Source organism: Nicotiana tabacum, chromosome 19, assembly GCF_000715075.1.
Source record: "Nicotiana tabacum cultivar K326 chromosome 19, ASM71507v2, whole genome shotgun sequence".
Classification (NCBI taxonomy): Eukaryota; Viridiplantae; Streptophyta; class Magnoliopsida; order Solanales; family Solanaceae; genus Nicotiana; species Nicotiana tabacum.
Genome location: NC_134098.1, coordinates 134,094,586 through 134,106,084, shown reverse-complemented (window position 1 = coordinate 134,106,084; position 11,499 = coordinate 134,094,586). Strand labels below are relative to the sequence as shown.

The 11,499-nt window shown below is 36.4% G+C and overlaps 1 protein-coding gene across 1 annotated transcript; it reads right to left on the bottom strand.

The window, feature by feature from the left end:
- Positions 1-3,407: 3,407 nt before the first annotated feature.
- LOC107797279 (putative magnesium transporter NIPA4) lies at positions 3,408-9,235 on the bottom strand. The gene is made up of 9 exons (XM_016620146.2): positions 8,613-9,235; positions 7,190-7,246; positions 6,279-6,369; positions 6,043-6,203; positions 5,824-5,951; positions 5,583-5,720; positions 4,397-4,489; positions 3,806-3,911; positions 3,408-3,726 (listed from the first exon to the last, which is right to left on the bottom strand). Exons 1-9 carry the CDS (start codon positions 8,788-8,790, stop codon positions 3,623-3,625), a joined length of 1,056 nt encoding a protein of 351 aa, XP_016475632.1. The 5' UTR covers positions 8,791-9,235; the 3' UTR covers positions 3,408-3,622.
- Positions 9,236-11,499: the final 2,264 nt, after the last annotated feature.

Genomic DNA, 11,499 nt, shown 5'->3' with positions numbered 1-11,499 from the left:
CTTCAGTACAAGCGAATTGGCTAATTTTTAAATACACTATAAATTATACAAATATATTTTTAACAGCAGGCTGAAAAGTGGCTATCTGGTGTCATTTACACGGGCAAAACGCAGATCAATGGAAGTCCAAATCCAAAACGGAGCCCCACTAAAACCTTACTTATATATAGGCAGTCGGTTAGGAGTTCCCCCGAAATTCAATTCAACGCATTGGAAAATTGAAGACCTCAAGAATCTGATACCCAATTACCCCCTTTTGGCATCAATCAACTTCCATTTTTGAAGATCCATTTGACAGTAATAAGAATTCAGATTTAAGGGTTTTAAAGCTTTAAAGCTACAAATACAGAGAGAATTAAGAAGAAATGACACAGCCGAGTAAAGAGCCATGTAAGAAACAGGCTTGCGATATTCAAGCTTGCCTTTCCAAGAATAATTTTCTTTCTCAAAGGTGTGTTTCCTCTTTATCCTCTCTCTCTTTTTTTCCCTCTTATGTAATACGTAATTTATTCTTACTTTTTGCTGTCTTATTGTGGCTATAATAATTGGTGCTTATTTTGGTCCTCTGATGGAGCTTATTTTTTATGGTTCTTGAAATACAAGTTGGTGTGTCCCAGGGATATGGTTGTACCAATATGCATAAATCTATGAAACCCTGCAATGGCGGTGATATGAAATTGATGTTTTCTTGACAACAATAAATAAAATCTCAAATGTTTATTTCGGCTTTGTAAAAAAGTATATAAATATTACTGGGGTCTTTTTAGTTTTATTTTAGAGATATGTATGCTAGTAGAAGATGTAGAGAAGGACCCCTAATTGTCTTAGACTAAGTTATTGAGGGTTCAAATGAAACAAGAATGGAGCAAAATGGATGTTGAGGATTTATATAGGGGATATTGATGTGTAGTAGTTGTTGTATTGGGTGTTGACGAAGCCGAGAGAGAAAGTTTAAATGTTTGGTGCACTAGTAAAGCAAATTTATTGAGAGGTAAAGTCTCATTACTTGCTTCTTCTAGAGTAATTGCTTTTCAGGTAGTTTTGTGTTTGATCATGTGAAAGTGTAGCCTGTTTGTTTGCATACTGTAGCTGAACTGCCACTTCTTTTTTACAAGAAAGCGAAATTCAAAGTCCCTTCTTTCCGCTGTATTGTTCCCCTACGTACTGATTTAGCTAATAGACGATAATCCTTAGAGATGCATGTCTCCCAAAATAAGCAGACGGTAAACTCACCTGTTCGGCATTAAGGCTGTCTAGTTATTTGCACTTGATCAATTTTCAGTAAAATAGTGATCTTATATTTTTCCCAAGAGATCATTGGAGCTATCATCAATCATGATATGCAATCCTTCACGTACATTCTGAAATCGAGATATTCCTTTGAGTCATTTCATGAACTGAATTAAGAGACATTATAGAAATAATGAGGCTATCAGTTCCTAGACATAATTGAAAAATCTGACAATGGATGTCATTTCGTGTACTCATTGCTTCATTGTCCAAGGCTTCTTATATGGCAGGTACTATAACAAAATTTCTAACCTTACTCTACTACATCTGGACACTTACATTACGTCTTGTATTTGTTGGTACTCTTTTTAGTTGGTTTAGAAATTTGTATGATAGTAGAAAATGTAGAGAACTTCTATTATATATATGTGTGTGTGTATATATATATGGGTGGTGGGCAGAGAAAAAAGCCATTCATTTTAACCTTTTGGAACTGGATACAAAGAGTTGTTTAAAGACCTTTTCAAAAACCACTTTGGAGAAGGCGGGTATCACGCTCAATAGAACCAGACTTTGCTATGTCAATAGTCAATAGGAGAGAGCAAGAAAGAGAATAGCAAGAGGAGGCCTTTTTCTTTATATTTATATATTTCGGAAATCGTATCATCATGCACTTTAGGCCCTTTTGAAAGCCATGAGGTGGGGTCACACGAGTAGCGAAAGACTGAGCTTGCTCATGTTCTCATGCTTCACACAAACCCAGGCTAGGAAGCTTGAAAGCTATATCATACCATAGTAGAATAGAGAACTTCTATTTGTTCTTTACATTTATCAATAAAATAAAAAAGAACCTCCAGAGTCCTAGTTGAGAAGACAAATTTTGAGTATTTGAAACGATCCAAATAGAGCAGAACAGATATTAAGGATCCATATAGTTGATCACAATTAGATTAGAATTGAAACGGCAGTGGTTGTAATAGTTGTTCGTGTACTAGACATGCTGCCTGCTGCCTCTCTAATGCAATACTTCTATGAGTTCCATCTTAGGCATATCTCATCCCTTTGTACTTCTTTAAACAATGTTTAAGTGCATGCTTATTTAGTCAGCTACAGTTCTCCATGATGGGTTGGGGAGCTACTAAGTTAATCGGATTACAGAATTATTGTGGAATATTTGTTCTAACCCTTGTCTTTTTGCATGTGCTAATAGGTGTGTAAAGGTGATCGAAGCACTAAAGTACTGTTGTGAGCAATGTGAATACAAATCAACACATTGTGCTTCTGTCTCTGGGCTTCTAAAGCAAATACAGAAAAAATAGAGTTCAATGGCTACAGTTGGCAGAAAACCACAGATAAAACTATATCCTAGTTGTTCTCCGTAGCAGAGGAGCCAAAGTGAGTTGCTTTTCAGAAGATCTGAGAACCAAACATCTTGGTACTGTTTGGACGTTTTTACTGCAATCAAGAAAGCTGGGTCGCTGCATAAAGTAATCGTATCATATTTTAATTTTGTTCATGGATGTGTAAGTCCATTAGAAATCCGATTTTAGATGTTGAGATTGACATATGGATGTATTTCAGTAGTATGTCATAGGGAACATAGCTATTGAACCTCACAAGTAAATTGTGGTGATGATGGTCGTGGCATACTAAACCTGTAGATAGACTGCATTACCTCATTTGACCAGCTTGTATAGACAATGGAGCAAGCTGTTACTGTTGCCGCACTACCAGTACTTCTAAAATTCTTTTCTGAAGTGTATTCATTTGCTAGTTCGTCACTTAATTTCTGTAGGTGGATATTTTAGCCACAAATATATACCATTCTTATTAAAAAGGTGGAATATCTTGGGCAAGTTTGTTTATTAGTAGCAGATTTGATCCCATTTGTATTAACTGTTTTTTCTTTTTTTGTATGATCCCATACGTCCAGTTTTTAACTTATTTTGGACCTGTCCAATTTAAAGCAATCCCCTATTCGACAAGGACCGTTCTAAAGGGTCGGCATCGTCGTGCTAAAATCGAGCTGCTTGCATTATTGTGATTTCTTAGTCTTGAATGATGAAACACACTCATCGTTTCCTGGAAACAATTGCGATTCTATACTAGCACTCTGCTCGGACTACATTATAATCAAGTAAAGCACAATTGCAAATGCATAGTTGGTGCTGTTTTCATGGCTTAAAGATGGGTAGAAAAGCTCTTCCTTTTTACTCACTACATATAACAAAAACAGTCCAATAGAATACAATTGGTGTGTGGTCTCTTCTTGGGAGATGAAGAACAAATGAGGGAATTGTGCAGCTGAATTTGGGTGGTTAGAATTGTTTCCTGGACCAGGGTGAAAAGAAAGAGAGGAAAAGGAAAAAAGAGGAAAACAAATAGTATCACGTTATGATCTCAAAGATTCTTGCCGCTTCAAAGGAATACCTTCTTGTCCAAAACCATCCTCATCATCGGCGTGCTTGGGGAGCCGCACAGGTAGCGTTGGGGGACCTGTATTAGATTTGATAATTAAAAGCCTCTTTGGAAACCTTTGAGAAAGTAAAACCATAAGAAAAACTGCATAGCTTACCATCAACCATGTCTTTGGTTTTGTGAAGAAGAAAAGTCCCGGAAAGAATAGTCACAAACCCGCACATTTCTGTTACAATTTGTGTTGGATTCTGCCTATCCCAGTCCTGTTCACTCAAGCAATGAGAAGAATATCCGAGAATTAAATAAGGATTATAAATAAAACATCACAAAACCACATCGCTCAAGCACTAGAAAAACGCAGTGCCTCCTACATTCAACTTACAAGATCTCAGAAAATCTAATAAATGGTTTTCCGATTGGATATGTTCAACTCAATGCTTATTCTTAGAACTCAAGGATACAGTGATACGAGCCTATAGAACAGATTCTGTTCAAGGTCGTGGTCAACTCAATGCTTATCCAGCTCTCTAATTTCACGAACAGATAGAAAGGAAAACAAACATAACCATATTTGATGACCCCCAATTGGAAGAAAGCATAGGATACATATCGTACATCAAAATACAGAGATTGGCCGGAACAGGAAATTTAATTCTAATGAAACAACCGGGCAAGAGGGAGAAAATTGATATATCACTAATATATTCCAATGTGATATATAAGTTATTGAGACGAGTGGAGAAATTACCTTGAACATGATGACACTGGCCAAAATAGTTAAAGAAGTGAACATGACATAGTATATCGGGGACACAACAGCTGTATTGAATGTGTCAAGGGCCTGCATTGACGATTCACCCAAAAAGGAGTGAGGGAAGATCACAATGACAAAAGGGTAAATATCATTTGCATGTGAACATTCAAAAGCTTCAATTTTGCCTTAATTTTTTGGGAGAAATGTTGCTTCATGTGTAGAAGCATAGCTGAATCTGATCCAAATGTAATAGCTGATAGACCAAACCATCTAAAGTAAAGCCTTACAAAGCTATGTGTTTTCAATTAATGTTGAATGTAAGCATAAATTTTTTACTGATCAGTTAAATGTAAGCATAAAATAAACAGATTTGATTTTTTCAGAGTTGATTATCCCTCTCGAAAGCAAATATTTGAAGTGGGCTATAATATATTGGTTTTTAGTATAACTCGTGCATCCGGGTACAAGCCCATGCTTTCTAAGATTCCATGTACTGTATATTTGTGTCTTTCCAACTTATTTCTTATTACACATAACATGTGACAGTAATTGACTTGCTCATTTTCCTTTGATATTTTGCCTTTAGCACAACAACAACAACAACAAACCCAGTGGAGTCCCAAAAGTGGGTCTGAGGAGGATAGTGTATACGCAGACCTTTACCCTACCCTGGGGAGGCAGAGACGTTGTTTCCGATAGACCCTCGGTTCAAGAAGATGCCTTTATCCCAAGCTCTATGATAAAAGTAAGATCTCAATCCAAAGTAAGCATGATCCTAACCAATATTATCCGCATTCTTAGATCACAATACATTCCCTAGGAAGATAAACGTACACCTAAACTTTGAGCTAATACTACAAAAAACAAACAGTTATAAAGTGCAGGGTCGACTAAGAAAACAATCATAAAGTACAATGTTGAATGAGTCGTGATATCATAAAGAGCTGTGAAATGATTTGTTACTACAGCAAAGAGGGGATATTCTCCTCAATGATGAAGAAGCAGATTAGCACTCTTATTGCTTATATTCATTTCAGCAATGAACCAATAGTGTTTGACCCCACCCTCTTCACCCACATGTAACTATGCTCCAAGAGCAAGTACAGACTACAGCATGCAGAAGTACTGGAAGAACTTTGCAAAAAAAAACAAGGAGATAAAAAGAATGAACAATTCTGACCTTATTTAAGTAATTCATTTGGGTGAGAATACAAACAATGACAATCATAGTAAATGCCCAAGTTTGTGGGTATATTAACTGATTCATTCCTGATAATGTCAACTTCAAAGCAATGCCAATAGCTTTGACACTCATAACCTGTTATACCACAGCTGAAATTTCGATTAGAAAAATACATGTGTACAACAACAAAAGCAACATCATTCAGATAAGACAAAATCAGATAGTTTTAGTCACATACCGATAAAGAACCTACTAGCGAGCAAACTCCAATATAGAACATAATGTGTGTCTGCCCATATTGCGGAAGATAGTGAAATATTAGAACTAGGGAAGTCGTTACCACCAAAGCAGCATAGAAGAGAAATGCTGCAGGACAGTCGAAAAGTAAGCTCTAACAGATTAGTTTAGAGACAAAACAAGCAACTAACATCATAAACCATATGAAGCAGGAAACTACCTGGCTCAGTAGCAAGATCCCACACTTCTGTCACAGATTCAATCTCACGTTCTTGTGGAGCATGCAACACAATTGTGATGGAACCCACAACACATAAAGCACAACCTAAAATTCCAAATGTATGTAGCTTCTCTCGCAAAATAATGCGTGCAAGGACGGCACTGGGATTTACAGCCTCATCAATACTCAAAACCATAAAAGTCAAATTCGAACTAGCTGTTAAAATTACGCAATACCTTATAATAATACTCAGAGCACCAAGAGGAGTCACCAGAATGGCAGGAGCAAATGCATAAGCTGCAAAATTAGCAACCTCTCCAACAATCACTGTTTGGAATAGCAGCTAAATGTTAGAAGTCTATCTCCAATAGGATTAGACACAGTCCATATAAATGAAGAGAGAAATAAACAATTAAAATTATTAAAAGAGGAGCATTTGCCAGCCAGACAGGATAAATGTGCAACATAATTCACAGGTCGACACTATATCTTAAACGATAAAGCATAAAGAACACCGGGAAACAAGGTGCAATAAACTCCTGATGAAAACCTAACTTGCTAGTATAGTTCTCCTTATGTTTATTTGGGAAGAATGGACATAATCATGCTTTTTAACCTGAGTCCAAAATCTCTCAGTTTAGTTAGAAAGCCTTTTAACTAACCTTAGATCAGTTAGCAATTAACCAAGTAGAGGGAAGGGCACTGCACCTTGCAATTAGATAATGTACACATCATGAGCTTATAAACAGCACTTCTTATAAATCTGTATTTAGTTTTGGCCGATGATCAAGTAAAGAGCAGCCACAGAGCTTTCCCATAAAGGACTGTTGACTAAAAGCAACTTCATTAATTAAGGCCATGTCTAAAACAGTCATGACTTGACTGTTCCATATTCCTTCAAATATCAGCGAGAGAGGGGTAACCAACAGTCCAACACCAAGGACCACTGGATTTTGGTCAACTGAACCCAAAAGAACCAAACCAGAGAATGACTTTTAATTGTAACAAAATATGCAAGTTAAAGGAAAGCAGCCCCAAGCTTGTTGCAAAAGGGGGCTTGTTCTACTCTCTCTAATATTAACAAAAAAAGGCGGGTTAGAAGACTCTTTAATTATGTATCACATGCAATAATAGTAGTCCAACTCACTTGTTATCATGCCCACCCACCAAAGTGGCTCAAATAGATACGAGTATCCTCCAACTCCTGTAAAAAGTATCAATGTCAAGTCACAGAAATTGTGCATCTGAAAGTGAATATAAAAACATCATGAATTGTAAACCATACCGATGATGCAAAAGCATTAAGCATATAATCACATCTCACTTATATGATTCCGCATAAGCAGTTAATCTACCCAACCCTCCATTAATAAAACATATAAATTTGGAAAAGTTGTTCTGACTGCCAAATGAAAGAATGAACATCACAAGTAAAAACTTTTAAAGCACAAATTACAGACAATTTAGCATTAGGCGTCTTGCCACTAATTATGACTCAAAGCAGCAAATAGTATACAATCATTCAAACAAATGTTTTAGGTAAAGAACTGGCACCAAGAAACTTTTTGTAGTAAAAGCAAACACATACAAACAGTATCAGGCTATCAGCATTGTTTTATAGATGGTAATCCACATCAGGCTAGACTGCATTCATGAATCCAAAAAACACCGCTTTAAGTCCGATTGTCACTTGAAACAACGAGATTTATACTACTGTTTCATCTTTAATGGACAACTAAGACCCAAACAGCGTAATAAAGAAAAATACAATGCAGTCATGGCCAATGTAGCAAAGACTCTATTATTCGAAGAGGTTAACACCATTCCCAGAATAGGAATAATGCTTGGCAAATATGTTTCTTGCTAGAACTAAAGGAAGAATTAGGTATTCGTGTACAACTCTGAAGGGCGTCGAAAAGAACAGTATGTATACCGCAAAACATCCTAACGGTAGGTCCTGTCAATCAGTCAAGCAATAGCAGTTTTTTCTCTTTCACTATACTTTCTAGCATAGGAAACATCTAAAGCTTAACTACCTAAAACACGTTTGTTCACTTTTTAAACTTCCAGCTGGTTAGTTTGATTTAGCAAAGTGAGTAATTTGCTAGGAATGACACTTGCAGTCACATTCAGAACTTCATCAGTCAAATTCAGAACCCACAAAAGCTTACAATCCTCATACCACATTATACACCCACACACGTCTGATCTACGAATATATCCAAAAAAAAGCCCACTAAATACAACAGGTAATGATCTCCACATACTTAAATGATAAAAAAATCAATCAACTACGCCCATTCCCAAAATAGTTGGAGTCATACATACTACATTAGCTCTATTCGAGCCCACTCCATTCCAATAATTGATAACAGAATCTGAAAATCTGCTTACACGACACATCTACATGATAACTCAAGATCTCAGCCAAGAAAAGACCTTTACAACTATAGCAACAACACTTACCATTCATGAGATGAAATTAACACATTAGCACATACAAACTAAACCCGCTACTAAATTAAACATAAATACAACTAATAAGCTTCAAAAAAAGGGAGAAAAGGTACCAGCCCTGACGCCAGAAGCACCAGCTTTCTTTAACCCCTTTTTCTTAACGATGAAGCTAGCACCAATGAAGATGCTTGAAGACAATGCAAGTACCAATCCTTTAATATTATCAGAGGACATGCCCTTGTACACATCTTTCCAGCTCTGACTAGTACTACCCACTACCTCTGACGCCATCAACCCCACAATTAAACAATCAAGGAAAAAAAAATCCTAAACCCTAAACTTCACTATTCCATTACACACATTGAGTAAGTAATTGATCAGTGCAATGGAAAAGGGAAAAGACCCAGCTGGGGTAAATACTAAATACACTGCAACAAGTGTGTGCAGTGTAGGATCTGTGAAATGTCAGGAAATGGAAATGGGGGAAGTGGGAATTGAAGATCTGTCGGTGCTAAAGCAGAGAGAGAAGGTGGAGAAGGGAGAAACACAGAATGAAGATGAATGTGGGGTGGCTGTCAACAGCTGAGAATTTTTACGGGTATAGTGAAAGACTAATGCTGATTTGTTGTGTTGGTAGATCGCTGAGCATTGGGGGACGAAAGAGTTTAATACTCCATATAAGGTTTACCGGAATTTAGGAGCTCTTCTCCGATTTGGCTTTGATATAAATATTTCTGTGATAAATATTATCTCTTGTCTTATTTTATGTGTCACTGTTTAACTGTATAGAGCTTAATAAAAGTAAATAAGTAAAACAAAATTATTAAATGTTGAGTAGTTAAGAGATGTAACAAATATTTTCATTATTATAATTATCATATCAAATAATTTGGGAGTTCTAAAATAAGAAAAATATTTTATTTATGTTTTTGTTGGCCTTTTAGAATTATAATAATTTATTCTTTAAATCTTCTTCTCTAACATTCTTTTTTAATTCTCGAAAGATAAATCAACATGATGTAGAAATTAGTAATTCTGCCCGCATGAGCCTACGTGATATGTTTTTGTTTCTCAATTTTATTAAGTTTTATATGCAGCTTCTTTCTCAACATTAAATGGCAGAGAAAGCTAAAACAGCCTTAATTAGATTTTAATTTTGTTGCAGTTAATGTTTCGGTTATCCATGTAATTTTCTGCCAATTAATATTTGAAATGCCAAAATAAAATGATGTACCGAGATTTGAGATTGGTTGTATAAATACAAAACTTTGGAAGCACATGAATATAATTTGTATGTATGAATATATAACATACTATAACTATGTAGTAGGTTAGCAAAACCTTTTATATATATATCATATACGTTACACATAATTTACAAGATATGCTTGGGAATTTTTAGAAGATAAGTCCAAAATTCACAAGCATTGTATAATATAAATATTTGTACATGATGTGTGGATTGTAGCGACTCAAAAACATTGGTGATGTATCGACTGCCATGGCAATTGGCATGTGCTTATATAGCTATTTACACGTTTGCATGTGTATAATTATACTGAAAGTTATGGGGTTGTTAAGAAATTTTTTCATTATTTCGGTGCAAATTTTAGTATTATTAATATTTTGTTTGTTTTGTTTTAATTTTCAATATAAATAATAATGCTATAATTTACACAAGAATTTTAATAATATATTTTAATCACACGCGAGACAGATTATAGGATAACACTCAAATATTAGTTATATCGGGATAAACAGTTGAAACAGCAAAATGGCCTTATACCGAAGCTTTTTACAACAACAACATACCCACTATAATCTCACATAGTGAGGTACGGGGAGGATAGTGTGTGTGCAGACCTTTTTGACCCTCGAAGGTAGAGAGTTTGTTTCCAATAGACCATCGGCTTAGAAAAGTATAGTCACTACAATAATAAAAAGAAATCAAGACGGGACAACACCGAAAAATTATGTAAAAGCAGCATAAATAATAAGATAATAAGATGATCGAATTGCAAAAAATGACAGGTAGTCAAAGAAACCTAATACTAACCAAATGCGCGAGTACGTACTTGCTTCCCCGCATCTTGTCCCTAATAGGGGTCACACACACCTTATCCCGAATAACTTCATTCCTAATCTTATCTAACCTTGTGTGCTTGCACATCCATCTCAACACCTTCATCTCTGATACCTTCATTTTCTGGACATGGGAGCTCTTGACTGGCCAACACTCAGTCTCATACAACATAGTCAGTCTGACCACAGCTATATAAAATATACCTTTAAATTTTGGTGGTACCTTGTTATCACACAAAATACCGGAAGTAAGTCTACATTTCATCCATCCCGCCCCAATACGATATGTAACATCTTCGTCAATCTCCCCACCCCCTATATAATAGACCCAAGGTAAAATTTTCCCTCTTATGGATGACTTGTGAATCCAGCCTCACCTCACCTTTCACTCCCTGAGTTACAACACTAAACTTCCACTCCAAGTATTCTGTCTTGGTCATGCTCAACTTGAAACCTTTAGACTCAAAGGTCTGTCTCCACATCTCTAACCTCGTGTTAACACCGCATCGTGTCTCGTCAATTAAAACAATGTCGTCTACAAATAACATGCACCACGACACCTCCCCTTGGATGTGGCGAGTCAGTACGTCCATCGCCAGGGAAAACAAAAAAGAATTGAGTGCCGACCCCTGATGCAACTCCCATTACGACCGAAAAATGGTCTGAGACCACTCACACTGTCCTCACACAGGTATTCGCTCCATCGTACATGTCTTTAATCACCCTAATGTAGGCCACAGGTACCTCTATAGCCTCCAAATATCTCCACAAAACCTCCCCGGGACTATATCGTAAGCTTTTTCTAAGTCGATGAATACCGTATGCAAGTCCCTCTTCCTCTTTCAATACTTTCCATCAATCTCCTAACAAGGTGAATGACTTCAATGTCGAACGCCCCGGCATAAACCCGAACTGGTT

Excerpts from the sequence above, each read along its gene's own strand:
- LOC107797279 (XM_016620146.2), bottom strand. The coding sequence starts at position 8,790 with ATGGCGTCAGAGGTAGTGGGTAGTACTAGTCAGAGCTGGAAAGATGTG. Across the intron at positions 6,370-7,189 it reads GTGGGTGGGCATGATAACAA|TGATTGTTGGAGAGGTTGCT; the intron begins GTGAGTTGGACT and ends TATTCCAAACAG. Across the intron at positions 3,727-3,805 it reads AACCAAAGACATGGTTGATG|GTCCCCCAACGCTACCTGTG; the intron begins GTAAGCTATGCA and ends AATCTAATACAG.